The sequence below is a fragment of the Ambystoma mexicanum genome, chromosome 10 (genome assembly GCF_040938575.1).
Source record: "Ambystoma mexicanum isolate Mex_15411 chromosome 10, UKY_AmexF1_1, whole genome shotgun sequence".
In the NCBI taxonomy this organism is placed as follows: Eukaryota; Metazoa; Chordata; class Amphibia; order Caudata; family Ambystomatidae; genus Ambystoma; species Ambystoma mexicanum.
Window position 1 is genome coordinate 233,210,962 of NC_090932.1, and position 26,918 is coordinate 233,237,879.

The window sequence follows — 26,918 nt, forward strand, 5'->3', positions numbered from 1 at the left end:
ACTTTACGGACCCTAAAGAGGCATGGGCCTGGGCAGAGCGAAACCTGGAGGGAGACTGGGGCCCGGGGAAGAGGCAAGAGGCCCGAAGAAACAGGCCACGAGCAAACCCGACCACCGGAAGAGCCATCACGACAAGAGATGGAGGAAATGCAGCAGAGAGGAGACGACTGAAACACAAGCAGTGGACAAAGAAAGGAATAAAAATGTGCTGCACAACATCATGTTGAAATCGCCTAAGACACACATCCGCTAGGAAACAGACGCACTTCATAAGGAAGCTGGCAGCCCAAGACCCGCCACAATACAACTCCCGCACAGTATCAAGTACACACCACGGCTGTCCTAACACCAAGGTGACAAGAACCATTCATCATTAGATAGTTTAGTTAAATGTTCTGTTCAATGGGCGACAGATGCTTCAGTTGTGGTTGGAGTATGGGGAGGGGGAGTTGAATAGGTTATCAGTTGGCACTTGGAACAACACGGCGCAAACAATCACAGTGAATATAAAGGATAATAAGGCATCTCAAACAGACTCAGTAAAAACGTCCTCCTGCGCAAGAGTGGGCCACCCGCTAACAGACAGGCATTGAAAAGTCAATGAGCTCAACTGGAAATAGCACTAGGAAACTTACCTTCATGACGTGGAATGTGAACGGTCTGGGAAACAGCATTAAGAGAAGGCTAGTAATACAGTATATAAACCGACACAACCCAGACATAATGCTACTAACCGAAACGCACCTGGCAGGAACAGTGTGCCAATTCTTCAAGAGAACTAAATATAGGACGGCAATCCATGCAGGATTCTCCATGGGCTCGAGAGGAGTACTAATACTGATAAAAGAACCCCAATCGACATATCCAATGTACTCCAAGACCCTGAAGGCAGATATGCATGCATACAAGGCATGCTCTGGAACCAAACCATTGCCATACTGGCGGTCTACTCGCCCCTGGCACTCATGGCTGCCTTCATAGAAGACATCACCCCGATCATAGTTAATAACACAGCAGATATTCTGCTAATGGGTGCAGATTTCAAAGACGTGATGAACATAAATGAGGATCGCACACACATAAGGGGAAGAAATCCAGCAACGCTAACCAAGCTCGCTACCTTCACAACAGCACTGGGCCTGAGGGATGCATGGAGAGACCTCAACCCAGCGGAGAGTCAATACTCATTCCACTCAGGCGCACATGGGTCAATGTCTAGACTGAACTACTTCTTTCTCCCTGATGAAAGCATTCATAAAGTAACGGAAGCAACGCTGCACCCCCGAGGAATCTCGGACCACTCACCATTGACGATGTAGCTTGAGACAGAAAGACCCCAGCCACTAGCAAAATGGCGGCTGAACGCATACTACCTGGGATTCCCAGAACTGACAGAGAAGATTCAAGAGGCGACCACAACATACTTTGAATCGAATCAAGATTCCCTTAATGATGGAGGGATAATATGGGAAGCATATAAGGCAACCCTGCGAGGCGAAGTGCTGAGCTGGACGGCTGCACATAAAAAAGCACATAGGCAAGAGGTCGAAGATGCGGAAGCAGAGATGAAACACGCAGAGGCAAAATACATAAGCACTGGAGCAGCCGAAGACAACACAGCCCTGCTAGTGGCACAAAAGAAGCTACATAATGTTGCGATGACCTGCGCGAAACAGGCACATAGAACCAAGCGCGCCAGACTATATGAGACGGGGGACCAAACTAGCAAGATGCTAGCTTGGCTGGAGAAGAGAGATGCACGACACCTCCAAGTGCGCTGCATTAGTACCACAAACTCAGAATGGACCTCAACTCACCCAGGCATTGCGGAGGCCTTGCAACGTACTATGAGATGTTATATGCTCCTCCGGTGTCCCCATCGGATCCCAGTATACTGGACACGTTGAATATCCCATCACTGAACGAAACACAGAGAAGAAATCTGGAAGCAGAAATAACAGAGCAGCCATCGCCCAGCTACAAGCTGGAAAATCCCGGGACCAAATTGCTTCCCAGTAGAAACATGGAAAAGAATTGGTTCCGGAGAAATAGCGCCCCACATGCTAAAAATGTTCCTCCACTCAAAAGAAAAAGGAGTGCTTCCTCCAGACCTGAGAAACGCCGCTATAGTGGTGATACACAAGGAAGGCAAGCCACCAGATGCGTGTAGCTCCTACAGACCGATCTCGCTCATAAACACGGAAGCCAAGGTAATGGCGAAAATACTAGCCAACAGACTACATCTGGTGATAGACTCCCTCGTCCACCCGGACCAATGTGGCTTTATGCCGCAGAGATCCACACGAATGAACATTCACAGGCTCCACACTGCCATTGAAAGAGCGCCGGCCCTACAAGACTCACTGGCTCTCCTCATCATCGACTTTCAGAAAGCCTTCGACTCGGTCCACTGGGACGCCCTATGGCATATAATGGATAAAATGGGTTTTGGTGACCAATTCACGGGCTGGGTCAAACTCCTATATAATGCCCCGACAGCGGAGAGCAGGGTGAATGGTTGGACCTCTCGCAGCATCAAGCTGGGTAAAGGAACCAGACAGGGTTGTCCCCTCTCGGCGATCTTATTCGCACTAGCAATCGAACCTCTAGCGATAATGTTGAGACAATCGCAGTTATGGAGGGGATTTCATTGGGCCCAGGACTGGGAAGATAGAGTGTCCCTGTATGCTGATGACCTGTTGATCTATCTCAGCGACCGGGAAGCCTCATACCACATTGTCACAAACATACTAAACAGCTATGGAACCTTTAGCGGCCTGAAGGTAAATTACAATAAATCCCTACTGTTCCTGATCAAGGACCTTGATGCAACGGATTTAGTTAACTGCCCATATAAAATTGAAAACAAACAATTCCGGTATTTCGGCATTCAGATCACGACAGATCTCCCACTACATGCAACTAAGAATCTGTACCCGATCAGAGATAGATTTGTGGACGACGTGAAGCATTGGATGACCCTCCCGCTCAACCTCCTCGGAAGAGCTGCACTGTTTAAGATGCTGGCCCTACCCCGGTTCCTATACGTCCTGCAGAACGCACCACTATGCATACCCAAAAAGGAATTCCGCAAAATAGACGACACACTCAGGAAACTGTTGTGGGGAGGAGGGCATCCTAGAATTGCACTGAGAACCCTGCAACGTTCTGTATGGGAGGGGGCATCTGACTTCCCCATCTACAAATCTACTACTGGCAGCCCAAATGTCAGTGGTAAACGATATCCTGCGTAATGATCCATTATTACCACACATCAGAGCAGACAGCCGGATGGGACAAGGGATTACTCCATTAGAGAGTCTCTGTCAAAAGAACCACAACCAACCCCAAACACAATAATGGGCCAAAGAACACGGATCTGGACAGACGCACACAGATATCTAGGATGGGAAGGGAAGGTCACACTGAAACAACCCCTGTGGCACAACAGGCACCTGCCAGAATTTAGGGAAATCCCCAAATGGGCAACCTGGGAAGCAGCCGGGATAGTAAAACTGGAAGACATAATACAAGATGGAGAAATAATAACTTTCCAAGACCTACGAGACAAATACAGTCTACCAGCTACTGAACATTTTCATTACAGGCAGATGAGAAATGCAATCATTACAACTGGGTTGGACCTCACTGACGTACCTGAATTTATTCCGATTGAGAGAAATATAGTAATGGAGAGGATCGACACCAAAATAACATCCACAGTGTATAATGCGATTGCCTCATTCGCCACAGTGTAACTCACAGATCTTAAAGAAAAATGGGAAAGAGATATGGGCCCAATACAACCAGAGGACTGGACCACAGCCCTCATGTATCGCAGGGAGACAGCAATCTCGGCCCGAATCAGATTGATCCAGCTAAAAATTCTACACCGGGTATATTACCAAAGAGAGGCCTTACACCAGTGGGGGAGAGCGACGGATCCCAACTGTCTACGCTGCCACCAAACAGAAGGGACTTTCTACCACATCCTATGGGAATGCCCACAAATCCAGAAATTCTGGCAGAAATGCTGTGAAAGACTCTCAATAGTAATTGGCCAAATGATACCAATGGACCCTAAATTCCTACTATTGGGGATAGATGCAGATATAGAAATATCCCGATTTGAAAAACTCATGCTCGCAACAACCACAGGTCTTGCAAAAAGGAATATAGCCCAACTGTGGGGCTCTGCCTCGTCCCCACAATACGAGAAATGGGTAGCAGATGTGGATATGTATGTGCCAATGGAGACGAGGGTGTATACCACCAGGGGGTGCCCAGGGAAAGCGAGTAAGATATGGCAGAGATGGGAGGACAACTGAAGACACAAAAAATAAAAAAAAATAAAAAACAAGCGAGAGACTTGATGGACTAAAGAAATCAAATTGATCAGCTGACAGGAGCCCATAGACTTAATATGTTTAATATGATTATATCACATGTGAGAGAGCCAAGGACCGAAAATGTGTGATCACCTGCATGTTTGACCGTGTAAACCAAGTATTATTTTTGTTGTCTTGTTCGTATTTATAAAATGACAATAAAATGTTATAAAAAAAAAAAAAGTTGAACCCGAGCAGATTGGCCTTGAATGGGGCCACCTGCAAGGATCAAGCATGTTGTGTTTTTCAGAGGGACAGGGAGATTTCTCTGAAACGACCGTGCAGAGCACACACAAACAGTTGGAGTTGGTAGCTCCACAGCACCTACACATGGAGCCGAGAAGTTCCCTCGCGGCCCGTCCAAATCCAGCTGCAGGCTACACACTCCCTTATGGGTGCATTGGAATGACATGAGAACAAGATTGGTGGAATATCTAAACCAGTTCAATACATTTCTTAAACTGTCACTTGCCTGACTCTTAAGATTGTTGTAATTCACCAGCAGAACGTCTGATCTAGAAGCAGCATTTAAATATTGCAATTGTGAAGGGAAATGATAATTCCAATGCAGTAAAGATAAGCGCAAGCTCTTGGACTATATACATTTTGTTAATTAGGGAGATAACCCATACAACATATGAGCAGAGACTCTCTTATCTGGCCTTTTCTGGTGGAAGGAAGAGACCCATGAGATCTTATGAATACCTCGACCTTCAATTCTTATGCCACTGTCTGCTTATTGATGAATTTGACTTTTCCAAGCCCTTAGACCCATTAACTATTTGCTGAATCCGAAGTGTTTTGTGAAGGAGGTCTGAGACAACTGGGCAACTTCCACAATCTGACCCCACAGAAAACAAATTGAGTGCCTCCTACTGGGACATTAAAGTCGTTGATAGCAGGAAGTGATGATGTCAAAGCAAAAATCTGAGCACACGCCAGCCCAGGATTGATAAATACACAGTATCTAATCTCTGGAAAGGTATTGAAACAAGAGTACTCTCTGCATCACAATCGCTGTCTCCATATCAACACACACTCTTAGAAGGGAAAACTGCAGAGGTGTTAAGTGCAGTTCAAAATTGGCTTTTGAAAACAAAATGGGTGAAATGGTTGTTGATGTGAAACTGCTGCAAGCTGATTACACACAGATGCAGGTTGAATCCAAAATAATTCTTTGGATCAAGAAATAATGTGTCTTAAATAACGAGTCTTAAACCTCAAGTTACCTGCGACCTGGAATTGAGGGAAGATGATGCAAAAGCACCCTCACGCAGATCCATTCTGCGAATACCAAAGGGGCAAGAAGAAAGCCCAAATTTAACTTTAAAAAAAAAAAAATGTTTCAACACTGGCTACAAGGAGCCTATGGCCTTAAAGGCCTTTCAAAATGGTGCAGTGGAAAGAGCCCACATATTACCAGCAAAAACCCTGGGGCCTAGTCCTAGATCCGCTGCCACCTAAAAATTCAGTTTCACAGATCACAATGCTATAATGTAGGCGGCGAGACGTATAGTCCCAATAAACGAGAGCGGCAGTTGGATCACGGATTTCCCAGATTACACTTAAAAAAGTACAGCAGACCCGACCAACCTTTGAAGAAGTGCAAACAACTGAGAGCCCACAACATCCTCTATATGCAGATGTAACCTGCAAAATTAAAGGTCATCCAGGGAGCTAAACATGGCGGTGTAGCTCTACAAAAGGCTTGGGACTGGTGAGAAATGGAAGGTGTTTGGAACGCAAGTGTGGATGGAATCACAAAGGAGAAAAGTGGGGAGGAGACTATTTGGAGGCCGCATAGACGGAGGGAGCCAATAGTTCCAGCAAAGCCCTGGAGAGCAGTAGACCGAACAGAAATGTTAGAGGAGACAATCCAAAAAGGACAAGATCGAGAATAAGGGAAGAACCAGTAGATGGAAGATATATATAATCATCGGAAGATGGGAAAGGGCTGGTCTTAATGCAGGACCTGGGGTCGGGCTGATCTGGAAAATTCCTAGATTGATAAATGATGTCAAGATGACACTGCCAAGTCGACAGAAGCACTAGTAATGGGAAATCGAACGGGAGGAGAAGGAAGGAGACCTTTTATATAAGTATATTTTTTATATACAGCGTTGACTTGGTAACTTTCAATGGAGAGTAAGACAGGACCTCTTTCCCCCCTGCCGAAACTATTTCTAGGAACCCCCTAGTTCAGTGGGGAGTGGTCCTGGAATCCATAAATTCAGATTACGAATTTTAGGTGGCGTGCTACCACTAAATATATACCACTTAATATATACATTGATTTCTGATCTGAATCAGAAGCGTAAATCTTCTTTTTTTCTCTGTAACTATAACGATGGTTGGGGGGTTGTTGGAGGAGGGTACTGAAAGTTAGGGAGTTATGGCAGGTGATGGCACTAGGGTTACATTGTTGTGGAATGTGGAAATGCTAGAAAAGGATAAGAATTGCCAGAGGCCAGAAGATCCATTACAGAAGCTAAATAGTTACACGTTTAGGACAATTTCTAAATCAGAATAGGAAAGCTAGGATTGATGACGTGGAATGTAGGAGTTGGGTAACTGGGCAAAAAGAAGAAAGATTGGTGCCTATTTAAAAAGCATGTAAACACACCTGATGAAATTGGAATGGGAAAAGTCGAAGCGGGGATAAGTGTCGAATTATTTTCTATATGTAAGCAGAGTACTTAACCAAGGCACTGGGAGATTTGTAAGGGAGGATATTGGCATTGCTGGGTCAGTTGGACAGCAGGGACATATGTCTAATTAATACATATCCACCTAAAACAGATGGTTGCAGGCTAAAGATATAATATATTCATATGGGGAGGTGGCTTGAATTGTTTTAGACCCAATGCTGGGCACGTCTGATGCTGCTTCTTTTTACTACCAGCTTCTTGTGTCCAACGGCTGAACCATGTTTAATCAGATCTTGATTTAGTAGAGCTCTGCAGGGGAGTACAAGGGTATATGAGGTTACCTCTTTTATCCCAACCCACACAGTTCCCTGTCTAGAATAGATTATAATATACTAACTGGAAGAGACAAGTTAATTTTACTTAGTGAGATTGAATATTTTGGGGGAATACTTTCTGATTACTCGGCACTAGCAGCAACATTGAGCTGGAATTATTACAAAACCCTGATTCCGCCCTGAAGACTACGTGTAGAGTCATTACAAGATGTACCGTTCGAAGGGTCGATTAAAAATGTGATAAAATCCCTTTGTGACCAAAATGAAAGCCGCCTTGACTATGTGGAATTAATATGGGAAGCCTTTAAAGTTACAATAACAAATATGTGCATGCCTTTGGTGTAAAAGCAACACTTACTAAAACATTGAAAACAGTGGGGGGCAAAATAAAGAAAATTGAAGCAGAAATGATGGGTATTCCGCAAGGTGCAGAACTTGCTAAGTAATTTAATACGCAATAGGAAGTTTATGAAAACTTAAGTCAATTTGAATATGCCCACCATACTTGCCATATCCATGAGGAAGGAAAAAAGGTGGGATGATTATTTCATGGCCTCCAAAGAGAGAAACGCCACATGCGAATATTACTCAGATTTTTGGTATGTATGGGTCCTTAATAACGCAAAATAAATAGCACCTTTCATAAGCACTACAATACTCTGTTCTAGTATTGGAAGGTATGACTAGGTTGAAGTAAAGGATATCCTTGAACAATCAAAACTGCCTAAATTATCCGAAGAGATGAAAGAAATGTTTGGACACCTTTTAGGAGACCGTGAAATACTGCACCCAATTCATTCCTAGGAAAGTGGGAAGATACCAGGATGTGGTGGCCTTCCAGACAAGTTTTATAAGATGTATGCTTGATCTTGAACTACCAGTCTTACTATTCAGTGATGGCTTACTATCCAAAATCCCATGTTGATGGAGGGCATTGCCTATTGTAGCGAAGAGAAGGACCAAACTCGAGGTTAACGTTTGAGGGGCTTTATTTTAACTCAAAAGGAAAAATGCCCAACTGCCTCTATTGCTACGAGGGAGTTTCCCTCCTTACAAACTAAACTAAGGGTGCTCGTCACTAGTCAAAACCAAAAAGTAGTCCTCGGTACAAATCATATTCACTATCTAGCCCTACCACTTTAGAAATAAAATGCATAAAAATGAGCCCGAGCCATAGCCTCCCAGCTCTTGCTTGGTCCGGCCAATGTTAGTTGGATCTCTTCCAATTACTTACCGGTCGTAGGACAAATGATCATTCTTAATAGTTCACACAAGAGAGGTTTTAAAGTCTCTTTTTAAATTCCTCAGGAAAAATTGCAAGTCTTTACACAAACCAAATGTCTCATATTCTTGAAGGGGAGTGATTATACCCTTAGTCCATTTCCACCAACTTGGACCTTTTCTTCCCCCTAATATTGTGCCTTGGTTATAATAATTGAACCTTGCAGGTTCCCTTCTTGTAACAATGTCTCCTATCTCTTTAGGGCTCTCAAGCCCCTTATGGTCCTTTGGATTACTTATTTCTCTTTGTTTAATTCCACTAGATTGATTGAACCCTGCAGGTTCACTTCTTGTAATAATGCATCGCCTCTATAGGGCTCTCCAGTCCCCGTCTGGTCCTTTGGATCACTTATTTCTCTTTCTTCATCTCAACTCGCCTCCCTCCACCTTGCATAACCCTTTTATCTTCTCTGCCTTTGGATGTGCTCCAGTGGTGTGGCATCTCTGGGGCATATATCTTTTCTCCTTCTCCTGCCCGTCTCATCAGTTTTGGTGATCCTCGCACTGGAAGCAGAGGATTCATTCCTCCTTGTTACCTGGTCTCGGCATCGGTTCGCAGGCCCCATATCCACCTAGGTTGCAGTGTGGTCATGCCACCAGGTGAGATGGATCGTCGCCCCTCAGTTTACATCTCGCCAATGTCACTCTTTTTAGTGCCGGCCTTCCGGGGTCTCGTTTTCCAATCTAAGGTTTTCCACGCTACAGCTCTGCCCCTCCAGGACGTTCTCACGTCAGAGTCACCGCTGCTTAGGATTCGTCATCTTCCATTCGAGGGTTCTCGTCTCTTTAATCCCGCTGCCGTACTTCAAAGGGGTGTGTTGTTTTTTGTCAGCTGCTGGGTTTAAGTGGATTCCATCATTACCTTGAGTCAAAGATATGGAAATAGTGTAAATAGGTTTTGACTGTAAAAAAGAAGAAACGGCAGTTTTTTCCACTCCCCTATATGCAGAGAGAGTACTTTTCATAGGGAGTTCCTTTTAGAAATAGGAGTGCTCGTCCCCTAGAGGGGAGTCGCTCCCATTGAGATTCTGCTTTCCCAGACCTCGAGGGAGGGTCTTGCTTAGTGGGCTCACCTCCTTAGCCTCACAGGGGGTGGCTTCCCCTAAGGGAGAAGTGACGAATTCCCTTAATTCATCACACATTCATTCACCCCTAGTATTTGTTTCTGTTTTGGGTGGGGAGAGGTGATTGTGCATTGGTTTTACAGCAGCCCACAGTCCTCAATTCGGTGTTGAGGCATGGTATGGCTATCTTGTATTGCAACTTTCTGTCGCTTCTCTGTGGTGCAAAGTGGTGCGGACTGTTTATATGATAATCTCACACTTCCTTTCTGTTGTCTGTTTGTGGTGGATATCTTTATCAATTTACCTCCAATCTTTTTCATCCAGTTCCTTGATGACCCAGGATTGAGAAATGACACTAAGAATACGCCAGTGCAGCTGCCTTTAGCAATATCTGGCTGGCTGTTCAAGGAGGAGAATGATGACCAAGATTGCAAACCATGGCTGTCTGATTCCAAGGAACACAAGATGGAGGTGGACCTTCCCTTGAAAGGTGAGTGACAGTGTTGGACCATGAACTTAATCCAAGCTTCTGCCTATGCCAGAAGCGCATGAAAGCCACTGCGTACAATAGTACCATCAAGCGCAGTACTAGTCTGAGGACGCAATCAGTTGGCTGGAATACAAAAAGTCTGTTCAAACTAAAATCTGAAGGCCAGCGATATATGGATGGCACTTGTGATCAAAAGTCTTTATTCCTATCTGAAAATTCCTCAGAAACATCCACCTCTAAAAGGGCCCATAGGAGTGAGGCAGGGACTGTCATATTCTTAGGAAATGGCTATGTCCGTGTTAAGATGGATTTTCAGAAGCAACCCTGTGGACAGATTCTAACATGTCACCCTTTTCTGGTCAACCGGGAAAGGCACTAATCTCTAGCCTAGCTCTAAAGGTAGTGTGACTGAGCAGTAAAGCATAGACTTCTAGTGTGAGTGACAAAGGTTTCAGTTAAGCACACACACAGAGCACTCCTAATAAAACAAATTAGGCCTAATGTATAAAAATAGAATAATTCCTTTAGGCCTTGGACAACCCAAGGCAATTAAAAACCATAGGTAAGTATTACACTAAACATACACTACAATTATGTACATTTTCACTTTTAGGGTGCTCTGCCTACAGAGCTTCAACACTTCATTATTCAACACAGTTTGAAAAATCTTTTCAACTTTAATGTAGCAAAGTAAGTGAATAAAGAACAAGGTAGGTAGTAAACAAATTGGATAACCAATATCTAAGGAAGAAATTGGTTAAAACACAATACACAACCTTATTGGTATAAGGTACTACACTTTATAAAAGTCATTCCCTTAAGTCCCAATAGAGCTCTTTTAAGTAATCTCAACAAGTGTTGGCAAAGCCGACAGAAGTGTGTAAGTTTTTCCAAGTTGAAGAACAAATGAAGGAAAGTTCTTAGGAGACCTTCTCCCAATCCAACCACCTTAGAGGGAAGGATCCTTGACCTGAACTCCACCGTTCATGGTCTTGCAATGGGTTAGAGGTAGGGCAAGCGCTTTACACCCGTTAAACCCTATGGAGGTGTGGCAAGGTGTAGGAACAGGTATGTTTACTCACCCCCTCTACCCTGATTTCACTCGGGGTTCCGGAAATCGATAGGCCCCAGTTTCTTGGTTCTGTTGGAAGGGTTATGGGTGTTGCTGATACACGGGTCATTTTCTGCATCAGCGATTTAGGTCTGGCTATTCTTTGGTTCCTGGCACTGACTGCTGGTCGATTCTAGCACGATGAAGAAAGGACCACCACATTTTTGACCACCTCATATGACCCACAGGACATGATACAGGTGGAGTTCAGCGATGTCCATTGCACAGAAATGGCAGACGTCGACCCTTGTGGCGGAAACAAAGAAACTGGTCCTACATGGTCCCCTCTTCATACTCGAGAGCTGCAACTGCAGGGGGAGGCTTCTTGTTTGACAAGTCGAGGGTCTGAGGAGTCTCAAGTCCAAACTCAGGACAGCGACCAATGCAATGAGGTTGCCCACGAGGAGCTGGTCAGCCCACAGGGTGGTTCCAGGGCACCTCTAAAGGCTTCCACGGGCTGGATACTGGAGCAGGGGTTGAGACTGGTTGTTCCCACAGGTCCAGGGGTCCAAGCATAGATTAAGGCATTCTGGAGATCTGTAAAAGAGCAAGGCTTCACTGGGCATGTTTCTGAAGACGATGCTGGATGGCTGCAATGACAAGTTCTTGCTCGTCCGCTAGAAGCGCCACTTCATGGGGTAGTTGCCTTGTTTCCAACTATGATCTCATGAATGGATCCTTTTATCCAGAATTCGAGCCAAGGTCGCTGTCTTGATATGGGCAAAATCTTCCTCGGGGCCAGCCCTTTGAGAGCAAAAATACCCAATTCAGCCCAAAATACAGGTTCTATTGTGCTGAGCAGTGATCTCATGCTAGTGACAAATGACACTTTCAAAGTTTTAGCATATTTATTCTAAGCAGTGAATTTCATATACATTTGGGATTCAAGTTAGAGAATATTACAAAGCATAAACCTTAGAGCAATGCAAAATATAGTGAAGCATGGAACTTAAATAAACATAGAGAAACATAGAGAAATATAGAGAAACACAGTCTTACGTCCCTTTAATCAGCACTGGGAGACCTTGGCTTTTTCATAAGCTAGCTGTAAACAAGCCCCGCTCAGAGAAAAACAGTGCTGAAGGACACCGTTTGAGCCAATTCCGGGCACTTGTTTCTGCACGAATCAAGTCCACAGGACGATCTCCCACCGAGTCATGTGTGCATGGATATTTCATAATCTCGTGCTGTCAGTCACCATGACGCATAGTTCCAGAACTTTCCCTGTGCAAAATATGGGCTTGCTCATGGAAAAAACCCAACTCTCTCTGAGATGCTCCCTGCTCGCTCCTACCCCTCCCTTGGAGCCCTCTCCGCGAAAACTGGAATGTCCTTATCAGCGTGTGGGCAAGGCCGTACCAGGCCTTCTCAGGGGAACAGGATTTGTTTACGAAGCCAAGCAGGGCTACAGTTAGAAAGGCAGAATATTCAGATGGAAGCAGGGATGTATTAACCCCATCTGCAAGCTCTAAAAGGCATGCACTCATAGCTTAGTGTTTATAGCGCTTAAGACTGGCTATCTAAGCGCTATATAGGTGCCATGATGTTCCAAACACTCCAAAAATACCTATTAGCTACAGAGCTAGGGGCCCTCTCCCTGCCTGTCTATCAACAATGCATATTGTGACCTATTTCATACTAGGCCTGCATATTCCTTGTAGCTCACTACTGCATAATGGAAGTGCTACAACAGACTACTGTCAGCATTTTTAGCACATACTTTGAATACACTATTGGCTTTCAGCGGCTAATGCTGTCATCTAAAGCCCTGATTGGCAAGGTTGCAATTTCGTGTATCACTACAGTCGCCCCCAAGCCAATGCTTAGGATCTGCATAATTTTAACTGGCGGGGGTGGTCCAGTAATGGACAGCCTCTGTCCACCACATATGCCCAGCAGCATATATACTTCGGCAAGGATGTGGACTGGGACCAGATAGCACCAGCCCCCACATACGGACACAAACTCGCGCGCTGCTTAGCCTGGTGAAAAGGCTTACCTTCTATGGCAAATCCAACCCCGGGATGGCAGGAAGATGGTCAAAATACAAGATGGCCAAAGGACCGGTGTAAATATTGTGGCATGGCCATTTTAGAGTAAATGGTACTCCTAAAAGGCATTAGACAGTGAAATGTAAAAGTACATATGAGAATATTAAAACACATGTTAGAAAAATATCTACAGCCCCCAGTGTGTCTTGGACATATCATACAAGTAACCAGTTACCAAAAACAAAGTTATAGAGACACAGATTATTCTTGCCACACCTCACTGTAAGGTGAAGCGTGTAGTATGAAATAAATAATTTCACAATGGATAACAGGGGTATGATGCACTGATAGCCGTAGCGAATCGCCTTTAAGGGGGTTCTGAAAAAAAGTTTTGTGTCTACCCCTCTCTACGCCAATAGCTTTGATACGGATGGAGCTGGGTCTTAACTCTCTGAAAAACACAGTGATCTGGAACAGGTTGGCCCTGTTCAGAAAGTGTCATGAGCAGTCGCTGGCTACATTTTGGACTTGGTTTATACAGAGATGCAGACTGGCCCAAACCGAATGTTAGTGAAATGGTCTGACGCGCACCTGTCCTTGTTGGAAGAAATTGGCAGTTCCCTGGATCAACTACTGTCTGACCCCGAGAGAGTAAAGAGGAAAACTCAGGAGCATGACTGGATTCAAACTCTAGACCAGGCTAGAGGTTATAAGCTAGTGGCAGACTTTCCATCTGAAATTATAAGCTGTAATATGCCCTATGCCTATTTGAAACTCTTTCCTGACAAAAGCGCCAGGGATTTTTTCTTGCAGACAAGATTGAATCTACACCCAACCACGGAAATCTGAGCAATCGGAGGTCAGGCTGACGACAATTCGTGTCGCTACTGTCGGGATCCTGGGACACCTGAGTCCCTTTTCCATTTGATGGCTCAATGCCACGCCTTGAAAGACCAGCGTTCGAAACATTTCCGATCCCTTTTTTTCTGACTTTGCTCTGACAGAGGAGAAAGTATGGTGGTCACGTTTGATGTCAGGACACAAAACATCCCACGTATTAGCAGTGATGACATTTTTGTTGGTCTTGCCGGAGAGCGGATAGTCTAGAAAACGTTAATTTAACTTAATCAATTCAATTGTCTCTCTTTCCCTTTCCTTCTTTCGTTATTGTTTCCTCTTCTTAATGGATGATTTTGATTTGCCTTTTTTAAATTCTGTTTCGCTAAAAAGAAAGTTTATACAATTTTGATGCAAAATTTATTTTTAAAAAAACGAGTGCCCCCAAAACAGATGAGCTCAGCAAGGCAAGTAAAGTAAAAACCCTTCACTTCTCTCTAAAAGTCAGGATAGGTTCAGAACTTTTCTCAGTTGATGTTACAGAGGCCGTTGTCATGGCGCTCTCTTGTATTCAGCCAAGTGAGTGACATGTAGGCGGGGCAGCTCTCAGCCTATTCACACACTTCGGCTTGAGGCCCAATGAAATGGCGAGTTTGTTTTCCCGCCCCCCTTTAGGTTATATGAGCATTCATGCTCGCTGTGCAGATAGTTGCGAGAGGTGTCCAAGAATGGCTGTTCCCCTCGTTCGTCTGCATTTTATTCTGGTCAAGCCGACATAGGTAAGACGCAGTTACTTGCGGTTTTCCTTTTTTTAAACACGTTTAGTGTTCATTGTATACATTCGTCCATTCTTCTAAGCCTCGGGGTCTCCTCTGTGCATATATTATTATCATTTTTTTCACTCGGAGGCTGTACACCATTTATGCCAGTGACAAGGGACCACACTAGGTTACTCGACGCACGTGCTCATCGCACTCTATACTCCACAGATTGCACCTTTCATCTGTGCATGCTATTGAGCTACAGGATTTAATCCATATGTGAGTATATACCTTTCCAATCCCCTGCCGATTTCGAAAAATTTTAATTTGTCCCTTTTTCAAATAAATTTTTTCTGATAAGTTCCCCCTTCCATTTCAGTTGTTGTTTTCTCCAATGTGAGTCCTAACTCGATTTACACCAAGGGTCCTATTGGTTCCGCTTTTCAGGCATTACTGTCTTGGGCCTCTGAGCCCTTTTTCACGCCTGTATTTCTAACTTACCCACAGCCCGTAAAATTCAGGTAATTGTTTTCTTGATTCATTCTCTTTTAAACAACAAGGGCAACTTTACTTAAATTTTGGAGTTCGCTCTCATCATGCTTTTAAATTTAATTTCATTTTCTTTCATGTCTGCTTCCCCACAGGGTTAAACTGTTGTGAGGTTCTTTCGCCCTGAGGAAGGCAACTTTCAACTATGCAAAGAAACTATGGCCAGACAGGCGGCATTTTAGCCGAAACGTTGTTTGTGATGATGTCAATTTTGAATTTTTCTGAAACATTTTTTTGACACCTACATGTAGGCAGACCTGTCATAAGGAATATTGGAGTTAGATTTAGAGTGGACACTGTTGCTCTGTGAAGAAAAGGAAGAATATTTTTTTACCTTAAGAACCGTTCATACATTCTTCCTCCACTAGTACTCCATTCCTTCTTTATTTCGTTTTTGTGATCTTATAAAAAGAACAACTTATTAATTTTTTTCAGTTTTTCAAAAAGAATAATTGATTGTTTTTTGTTCTTTAAACTAAATCAAATTTCCTATTGTGGATTACAATTCTGAGTGTTTTAATTTTTGTCACACTTCTTTGTTATTACAATTTTTGTGTTATTAGGATTTTTTTGTTTAAGAAATAAACATTTCAAATAATTTTCTAGAAACTTGCCCTTTTTGTTTTCAGAGAATTCCACTAAAGTGTATGATACCAGAGTTTGGTACTTTTTTGAATAATTTAACCATACTGACTTTGATAAACAGCAGCAAGGGACCTTCGGTGTTTATTTAGGTTCAGAACAGCAGCAGTGCATTGCTGGTTGAGGGGTGTTTATAGAGGTCTACGGAGGGAAAGCAGCTAAAAGAAAATCTTTCCCAACTGTTGGTATCCTCGTCCTGCCTTGTATGGTTTTGCAGCATCCTCTTGTGAAAATTGCACGTACTTGAATATTCTTCACACTCCGCAATGTTTGTGTTATTGGCCACCATGTTTACATAATTGTATTCGACTAGCTTCCTGCTTAAGATCCTAGAGTTCTCCCCACTGTTAGAACTATGCTTGTACCCTTCCTCTGCTGGAAAGTGCTTCTGCCCAACTACCCTATACTGCTGGAGAATTGCTTATTCCCTTCTCTCCTGAGGATGCGTGTCTTCATCAAATCTTTCTCATTTTGTGTCTCTCGGCTCTCTCACTGTAGTTAAAGAGGAGCCGATGGAAAGTGAAGATGTGAAAAATGGTCCCCTAGATTTGAAGCCAGCATTGGCAAAGAAGGTCCCTGGACTCCCGCCGGACATCTCTCTGCCAGAGTTGTTGGAGTCCCTGAATCTGACCAAGGAGGAAGAGCTCTTTTTTTTCCAGCTGCCAGATACTCTGCCTGGGCAACCACCCACCCAGGACACCAAGCCCATAAAGACAGAGATGCAGACAGAAGATGGACAGACGGTACTGGTCAAGCAGGAGAAGAGCCAGGTAAGATGGTGTCTACTCTGCTACCGATAGCCGTGATCTTCTTTTGTGTAGGTGCCTGATTCCTATACATGCTGAGTTTTAATGTGCTTTTCTACTGATAGTTAGTTATTTGATAACTGATTGGTTTACGATGTTTGCAGGAGGCAAAGATGGCAGAGAACACCTGCTCCTTGGCAGATCTAGCAGAAGGACAGGTGGGAAAGCTGCTGATACGCAAGTCCGGGAAGGTTCAGCTCGTATTGGGAAAGGTTACTTTGGATGTTACCATGGGAACATCCAGTTCATTTCTGCAGGTGAGATACTCTTATTTCGGGTCAAGGGGTTTGTTTATGCATATGAGCTGTGGAAAAAGCTGTTAAGAAGCTCTCCGAATTCTGTTTCTGATGTTTGTGAATCTGCTTAGATCACATGCAGTACATATAGTCTGACATCTAGTGGTAATCGCGAAGTATTGCATCTTTATTTCAAAGATAGAAAAGGGACATTGACACATCGATGTCCCACCAGATTGTTTTTTCCGCCTATTTAGTAGGTCGCACATAATTCGGAGCTCGTAACAGTTTTATATGGCTGTTTCCTATTTCTTTGGCGGTTCGTTTGCCTTCGGCGGCTGTTCGCCTGATCTTGTCTGCCGCTGATCCATCCAGTGACTGCTTGGTGACTCTTTTCCACATGGCCTTGGCCCTCCGGACCGGCCTTTACAGTAGGGAGAGTGGGGCCCTGTTCGTACTGTCTTCTCTTGAGAATCCCTTTTCTTCACCCATTATCTCTCCTTTCCTTTGGCTGCTGTTTCCCTCTGCTGTGGAAAGGATGCCTTTTTAAATTTTGCCTGTCTTGCAACGGCAAATTCCCCTGGAAAGACACCCGTCGCTGATGCAATCAGTGTCTCTCTCGTGATCATGACTAGTGTAACTGTAAAGCCTGCAAGCTCTTTCTGCCCAAGATCCTGAAAGGCAGGCATACGAAATGGTGGGTGGCCTACGCTATGCAGGCTGAGAATCACATGGCCGCCGTGGAGTCTGTCGGCAGCCGTGGCTCCGATTTGGACACCATCAACCTTAACATGAGGCCCTCGCACTCCCTTGTGTCCGTCACCGGCCCCGATAAGCATGCCACCAGCAGTGCCATGCGCATCCCGGCGACAAAGACCTACGCGCACCACCCGCTCCAAAGCACACAACCCCTAGCCTTCTCTTGGCGGAGCCGTTGAGGAAGGCTTCAGCACCAGCAGGCCCGTCAAAGTCCTCAGTGGGGCCTTCCAAAACCCTGCAGCTCGACGCCACATGCGCACACGCCCTTGCAGCCTACACATGCCGATAAATCCTCTGTAGCTGGCGCGCCCACTAATTCTATGGCCACCGACGCAGTAGCGTTGAAAGCTGTGGTGCCGTTGAAAGACTCACTCAGGCAGTTCCACTCATCAAACACTCCCAAAGCTTCAGGAGAAGCTTTCCAATGCTGTTTTGCACATTTCGGACCCCAAGAATACCTCCTGTTCGTCCAAGGACTTTTCTTTGGCCTCTACTCTTTCTGATGCCCTGCACCAGGACCCGGTCTCTCCTGCACAGCGTTTTCCCCCTCCTGATCCTTCAGACTCTTCTGAATGGACCAGGGACAAGTTTGATGCTTGTATGAATAAGGTGGCCAAGTTCATTAATTTCTCGTGCCAATTCGATGATATTTTGAAAAGACATAGGGACGTTGACCCTTGCCCTGTCCCTCCTAAATCACAGAGCTCCATTCCCCAGCTGCTCAATTTTCATCTGTGGATGAATCCTTTCAGGACCCCCAGGTGGATGTGTTTGTAGATGATTCAGGTGACCCTAGCCAAGACATTTTTTATGTCCAAGACTCTGGCCAAGACAACCAAGATCCTACTCAGGACCCTGAGGGGAACCCTGTTGATGGCCAACGGGGCTTGTGGCCTACCATTCCCCACCATGACTCTGACCCAGTGAACGTTTTTCTAGATGCTCCTCCCACTCCTCAGTCCAAAGACTCGCCTATTGACGACTAGATGATGCTCAATAACCTTCTAAAGAGGGCTGCAGACCACTTTCAAATTACCACACAAGAAGCCGTCCCTAATTCAGACTTTTTGGAAAACATCCTTAAGCAAAAGACCCCAGTCAGCCAGGCCATCCCTTTGTTGAACTCAATCAAGAAACGTCTGGCCCTTCATTGCTCAAACCATCGCTCACACGTGCAGTTGATAGCTATGTGGAGAAAATGTTCTGCCCGGCTCCTTCGGACCCGCTCTATATCAGGGGCCATGCCATCCCGGACTCCCTGGTTATCACTACTACATGGAAGAGGGCTGGGGTACCACTGTCGTTGTCGGAATCCCCTCCCGACAAGCACTGCAAGAAAGTGTACGCCATTGGCAAGCTTGTCACCACCTCTGCCGCCTTCTCCACCAGAATAGCCAACAATACCACGCTCTTAGCGAGCTATGGTGACGTTCACTAGCGTCTCGTCCAAGAGGGCCTCCAAGAGGTCCCAGAACCCACTGATACCCGCCTTTTGGCTGTGGTTGCAGAAGGACAGCAAGTCACCCAGAAATGCCTTGGACTCTGCAGAAACGGAAGGGCTTTGCCAAGAATTCCTGCTTTAAACCTGGAGACCCAAGTGTTCCTGATCAACAAGCCAGTGGAGGAAGCCAACCTTATCGGGAAAGCAGTTGATGAGGCTCTGGAGCCGGCCAAGAAGAGCACAAGACTTTAAAATCACTCAATCAAATCTCGGCCAAGCCCTTCGTCCAGCGGGGCAATTTCAACACCATCTGGCCCTCTCGTGAGTAGTCCTTCTCCCGCTCTTCCCAGGGACAATATGGTTCAGGGGGCTCCAACAGGACCTTCTGACAGGGCTTCCCCACTGGTTTCCAATCCCCTCAACATCTGGGAAAAGGCATAGGCAGAAACTCCAGAGGCTCCCCGGCGTGTGGATCCAAGTGACTCAGCGGTACAGGTCCCCTCCCACACTTCCCTGGTTGTGGGACGTCTAACATCCTTTGGTATGCAGTAATAAAATCGCGGCAAAAATGTCGGCCTTTACAAAAAATCACGGCAACATTTTTGCTGTGGTTTGACCCGGTAAAGGTGTATCCCATTACACCATTTAAGGGGAACGGGTGTGCAGGGGTGTCCCCCACCACCCCTAAAATGGTATAATGGGTATGGGGGCTGCGGGGGTGTCCTATGCATCCTTTACATGGATTGCGGCGGCAAAACGGCAGCCTTTTAGCCGCGATTTCTTTGTGTAAATGGCCATTTTTGCCACGATTTTAACACATGGAACCCATCTTTTTCCCACGTGTGGGAGGGGATCACATCAGATCAGTGGGTACTCGAGACCGTCGCCCATGGGTACTGCATCGAATTCCTCCTTCCACACCGCTACCATCCACCCAAGAGCAGACGACTCATCAGGCCATCTGCGCATCCTGTTGGAGGAGGTCCAGGTCCTGCTGGAAAAGGGTGCCATCGAAGTCATCCCTCATCCCCAGGTATACAAAGGTATTTATCAATATACTTCCTTGTACCCAAAAAGGATCTAACCATGCACCCTGTTTTAGATCTGTGTCCTAGATCATAGTATGTCAAACCTCAGAAATTCAGGCTGACATCTCTTCAGGAAGTAATCCTGTTGCTGTGGCAGGGGGATTACATGGCCACATTGCACATGAAAGATGTATACTTTAATATTTAAATCTTACCAACGCATAGAAAGTACCTCCGGGTCTAGATAGAGGGAGGAAACACACTATCAGTTCAAGGTTCTCCCCTTCGGCATTGCCTCAGCCCTGAGGGTGTTTGCAAAGGTACTAGTGGTAGTGGCGGCTCACCTGCGCAGGTAGTCCATCCCCATGTACCCTTTCCTCGACGACTGGCTCCTAACCGGCAACTCTTACGGAACATGCCTGGGAAATACCTAGAAGACAGTAGATGATCTATTCAATCTAGGATTCTTTATCAATGAGAAGAAGTCAAGTCTGTTCCCCGTCAAGTCAAACAGTTTCTGGGGGCCTTGATTCAGACAGAAGACGGGCTCGTCTTCCCCTCCAACGAGAGGGTTCAAAACATGCTGTTCCAGATCCCTCATTGTGTAACCCATCACGGGTAACTGTTTGCAAGGCCATGCAGCTGCTGGGGATGATGGTTTCCTGCATCTTCCTAGTTCCTCATGCTCGTTTGCGCATGTGCCCCATGCAGGAGTTGCTCTCGAGCAAATAGTGTCAGGCCAGCGGGACAAGCTAGTGTTTATCTCGACAGCCCTTGTTCAGTTTCTGCCGTGGTGGTCAAGGGAAAACCTTCTGCAGGGGAAAAACTTCACCACCGCTGCAGTAGAGGCTGCTCTCACCACGGACGCATCTTTGTCAGGGTGGGGGAGCCCACCTCCTTCAACAGGCAGCGCACAGCATATGGTCCCCATCAGTAGCATCCAATCACATAATCATTCTGTTGTAACTGCTTACGGTGTTCCAAGCATTGAAAGCCTTCCAGGATCACCTTCAGGGGAAAACAGTTCTCGTCCTTACAGACGGCACCACGGCCATGTACGACCTGAACAAACGGGGGCACTCATTCTTTAGGGCTATCCAACATATCCCATAAAATCTGGAAATGGGCACTCAAACACAACATGTTCTTCTATCGCAACATGTTCCAGAGAAATACAATCTTCTGGGAGACGTGCTCAGCCGAGACTTCGACCGACCCGTAGCGCATGAGTGGCACTTTCAAGAGCCCTTTCTACTCCTCGTCTTTGCAGAGTGGGGTTTTCCAGACATCGACCTGTTTGCGACTCTGGAGAATGCCCAATGCCCCGACTATGCCTCCAGGTACCATCGGAAGCGCTCCAAAGGGGAATGGTCTCTGGATAACATGGTCTGGGAGAATAGCCTAAGATCCCCCCACCCCGATATCCCCTTCTCAACAGGATAGTGCAGAAGGTGCACCAGGAACCAGTCACAATGATGCGAGTGGCACCCCTGTGGGCCCGGCCGTCTTGGTTCTCTCATCTCATGAGGATGTCGGTCACCTGCCCCACGCGCCCGTAACCCAGGAAACTACCATGCCCATACAACATGCTGTTGCAAGACCAAGGGGAAACACTGCACCCGTGCCCCCAGACACTCAATTTAGCAGTTTGGCTCCTGAAGTCATGGAGTTTGGGCACCTCCAACTCCCCCCAGAGATGTATGGACATACTCAGGGAAGCACGAAAACCCAACACCACGCATTGATATTCCAATCAATGGAAACGCTTTGTTATCTGGATCAAAGGTAAGGACGTCAATCCCAATGACTGCTCCCTCAAAGATATTGTCCTGTACCTAACACACCTATTAGACTCGGGACTTGTTTTCAATTCCCTAAAGGTCCACCTGGCCGCTCTCTCTGCGTATACCATATACCAGAGCAACGTATCATGGTGTAAGATTCCTGTCATTAAAGCTTTTATGGAAGGGGGTAGAAGACTCCCCCCCCCCTATTTACAACCCAAATCCGTTGTCCTCACAACATTAATGGGACCTCCTTTTGAACCAATGCACAAGGCTAGCCTTAAGGCCCTCACCTATAAAACTGCCTTCCTAGTGGCCATCACCTCGATAGGAAGAGTTAGTGAACTGCAGGCCCTCTCAGTTCAGGACCCATTTGTAACTTATTCACAAAGACAATGTGGTTTTGTGCACATTCGCCCATGTTTTGCCCCTAAATTCATCTCTAAATTCCATGTGAACCAATCAATCGAACTTCCCACTTTCTTTCAAAACCCCACTAATTTGGCAGAAAGAAGCCTCCAGACACTAGATGTGAGGAGAGCGCGTAATATACTACCTTGAAAAGTCTAAGACACTAAGAAAGACAAACCAATTCTTTGTCTCTCTGGCAGCTGGCAGAGAAGGAAACCCGGTCTCTAAATCAGCTATTTTCAAATGGATTGTAAATTGCATCATACTGCATTACTCTCTTGCCAAGAGAGATCTATGCTTTACGCCTAGAGCTCACTCGACTCGGGGCACATGGGCCACCATAGCATTCATTGCAAATGTTCCTCTAGATTCCATTTGCAAACCAGCAACCTGGAGTGAGTTCTGTGCATACTTTCACCAAACACTACTGCTTAGACACACACACACACACTAAGTCTTTTTCTTAGGTGGGACAGTCGGTACTAAGACGTCTCTTTGCCACTGTTCCTTCACGCATCCCACCACCATTTCCTGCTACTGCTCGTAAGTCTGTGCACAGCATGTGATCTAAGCAAATTCACAAACATCAGAAAACATACATTACTCACGGTAATCGTATTTCTGATGGTTGGATCTGCTTAGATTCACATGCACCCACCCTTCCTCCCCTCTTGGAGTAGAAGGAACATAGAGATCTTATGCCTACTTTCTTCTGTACTCACGCCTCTGTAAGGCTCCCTCACGGCAGAACAAAAACAGCCAGTGGGACCTCGACGCGCGAACGATTTTGGGTACACTACACGTCACGTTTGGGATAGTGTTACAGTCACGCCCATGTCAACGTCCCTTTTTGATTTTTGAAATAAAGATGCAATACTGTGCGATTACCACTAGATGTCCTCCTCCTTCTCTCTTACAACACCTGACGAGGTTTCTAGACAAGTCTGATCTATGAAAGTGTCGTCCAAACAGGTGCTCCCCTGCTACTCCAGAACCATCAAGGACCATGTTGATACCCTCGCTCCAGCCTTGGCCGATTTCTGTAATCACTCTTTCACCACTGAAACATTGCCCTCCCCCCTTAAGCACTCCCTTGTGTACCCACTTCTCAAGAAGCCGTCTGCCGATCCTACCTGCCCGGCAAACTATCGCCCAATCTCCATCACCCCTTTCCTGGACAAACTCTTGGAAAAGCTGACTATCTCCCAGCTGGAAACACTCAAAAAGACAAAAGGCAAAAACACCCCATATATATATGTGGGGGGGGTGTAAAGTTAATGGAAATGTATAGGGGTATGGTGAGGGGGCTGCGGCGGTCTCCCCCTGCATATATAAATGGGAAATGGGGAAAAAAGAAAAAAAATCGGGCTTTTGGGATTCAGGCTTTTTTCTTCGATCTTTTCACACAGATCCCCTCCCAGCTTACCCTCCACACTGAATCTGTTAGTTGTCTCCATGACCATCAGCCTGGCTTCAGAGCCGCCAGAGGCACAGAAACTGCTCTCCTGAACACCCGTGAAGATCTGCTCTCTAACCTTGATTCCAGCATTCCTTCTGTCCTAATCCTCCTTGATCTTTCCTCTACTTTTCGACACAGTCTACCACACAATTGTGATCAATCGACTACGTGAGAGCCTGGGCATCACCGATCAGGCCCTGGAGTGGCTGACCTCCTTCCTCGTGGACTGCCCCTCCCAAGTCCAACTTGGTCCCTTTCTCTCTGCCACCTCTCTCTCTACCTGTGGTGTTCCCCAGGACTCTTATCCTCTCACCCTGGTTTTTCAACCTCTACTTGGCCCCTTTGGCCTACCTGATCTCTACCTTCTCCTCTAAGTTTCAGTGTTATGGGGATGAAACTCAGCTTTCCTTCAGGTTCCCCTCCTCTCTCGCACATTCCAGACTGTGCGATTCAGGATTGCTGCGCCTCCAACGATCTCTGCCTTAATGCTATTCACACAGAGATCCTTCTCATTGGGACCCCTGCTTTCCCTCTCTCACTCTGGCCACCACTTTGGGCCCTCTTCCTTCGCCTTCCTGCGAGGCAATAAACCTTAGTGTCATCTTCAACTCCTCTCTCTCTTTCTCTCTTCACATCTCGGACGTCGCCAAGAAGTCCCACTACTAGCTGCTCCTCCTCAAAGGGACTCTTCCCTTTCTCACTTTCCCCCAGAAGCTCACTGTCTCCAGAGACTTGTTTCTTTCTAGGCTGGACTACTGCAACAGCCTCTTTCTCAATCTACCTTCCTCTACTCTCCACCCGCCTCAACTAATCCAGAACAGGACTGCAAGACTTATCCTTGACCTCAAGCCCAGGGATCTTATCTCTCCAGCCATGAAATCTCTCCACTGGCTCCCGGTGGCTGCAAGGATCAAGTTCAAGACCCTTTGCATTGTCCACAAGGCTTTCTGGGGTCAGGGCCCCCAGCTACCTCAAACTCTCTAAGGGTTAGACACTTCTCCAGGCAGAGAGTGGGAGGTAGATCTCTCTCCTCTGTAGGTGCCTCCCTCCTTGCCCCTCTCAAACTTGAGCGGACCACCTGAGGTTCCGGAAGCAGCTCAAAACTTTCCTCTTCTCTGCTTTCTCTCTCTCCCTCCCCTGCTGACCTACCTGTCTGCTGTACCGACTGGTTGCTTGGCTACCCTCAGAATCTCACTAAGTCAGACTTTTTTTTTTTGTTTGTTTTTTTTTTTTAAATACTTATTAGCATTTTGTACCAAAACAGTAACCACAACACCCAACGATGTCTCGCAATACCCTCCCCCCTCACTCCCACATATGCATCTCCTGGTTATTCCTTTCATTGCCTCTTCATCTGTTCCATTTTTGGACAGTCACCCTTGCACTGCCTCCAGGCCTACCACGCACTTAGGGGCTGTAACTGTAACCCTACAGTCCCTTGTTCTCCTTGCACTACCCAGAGCCGCGCTGCCATGGCCGCCCTGTTTTCCCCTCTTCCTTGCACTTCCCCCTCCCTTTCCCCTTGCATTTCTCATTCTCGCACTTAAACAATCTGAATGATACAAGTAAGATCGTTTGTCTTGTCGTGCCTAGAAACACTTGTGCACAGGCGTGTTATAAATGACTTACACCATATCACATCCTATCATTTTCTCACAGATGCCCAAGAAAATATACAATGCCGCAGCAAGAAACGGCTAGACTGGCAGCACCCAAATGCCAATCTAGCCAGATAAGTACATATAGCAGGACTGCTTTATCAGAAATTTGCAGTTAAAAAAAAGTCATACCAAACTGAGGAATCACTAGACTGGCTGCACCAAAATGCCTCTCTAGCCACTTATACCAGATATCATGCCTGCTTAGCCTGGACATGGACAACCATTATGATTTATCGCACAATCCTTCCCCCCCACATATGCCCTCTCCTTCCCACCCCATACCCCAACCTCCAAAAGCAGCTCCTTTGCCGAGAATTACCTTGACATCCCCCTTCCTTGTCCCAGAGCTTACGTATGAGGCTCCTTGTCTCATAGGTAAGTACTAGGATGAGGAAGAGTGGGACTAGGAGTAATGAAGATGAAAAGGTAGCTAAGTCAGGCATTACCGTCATGTAGCTCTACCTCATCCCAGTACTTGTGTATGAGGCAGATTGCCTCATACACAAGTACCGCCTCATACACAAGACAGGGACGAGGAAGAATAGGGCTAGGAGTAATGTCGATTACCAATAAGTAATCAACGTATTAAACACAAGTAGTGGCATAAAACCATTGAGATGACTGGGCTTCTACACTCACTACCACCTCCCTAAAATGTTGGGCTATGTTGACTCAACCTGGCTGACCTTCAGAGCAGTTGCCGGACAAAACAGGACACAGATGTTAAACAGCACCTGAGTTTCGCTGTTAACAAGGGCCCAGCAATTACTAACGTAAAGCATTTCACTGTTAGTACCTGCATTCAAATGCCACATTTTTTAGGCAATTTAAATCGTGATGTGGGTTTAGTACTTGAATACCAGGGGAGTGATTGGAAGGGTAGAGAGGGAACAGGAGACCGCTCATTCTCACAGCAGTCCATAAGTGGGTATGTTCAGACTTAAAGGAGAGAGTTAACTTCTTGTAACATTGAAGCTGCACTAGAATAGTCTCATTAAAATGCGTAAAGAAGTTAGATGCCCCCACACAAATAAGTATGCGCCTCTCCCAACATTTGAAGGATTAGCCCCCCGAAATGTAGGTTTTGTTGCGCCCCTGAACACAAGCACACACACCATTTCACCATACACACACGCACACCGCCCATCCATACATTTAAGTGTGCACCCTTTCACCATACACTCACACAGGCAGCCACCTATACATTAAAGTTTGCACCCTTTCACCGTACACGCG

The 26,918-nt window shown here is 45.9% G+C and overlaps 1 protein-coding gene across 3 annotated transcripts in view; it reads left to right on the forward strand.

The window, feature by feature from the left end:
* Positions 1 to 26,918, forward strand: part of POLR3D (RNA polymerase III subunit D) — a 244,833-nt gene that overhangs the window by 160,274 nt on the left and 57,641 nt on the right. For all 3 annotated transcript variants that reach the window (XM_069617751.1, XM_069617753.1, XM_069617752.1), the window contains exons 6-8: positions 10,041 to 10,206; positions 16,596 to 16,867; positions 17,008 to 17,160. In XM_069617751.1, the coding sequence (XP_069473852.1) occupies positions 10,041 to 10,206; positions 16,596 to 16,867; positions 17,008 to 17,160 (591 nt within the window). The remainder of the gene's footprint in view (positions 1 to 10,040; positions 10,207 to 16,595; positions 16,868 to 17,007; positions 17,161 to 26,918) is intronic.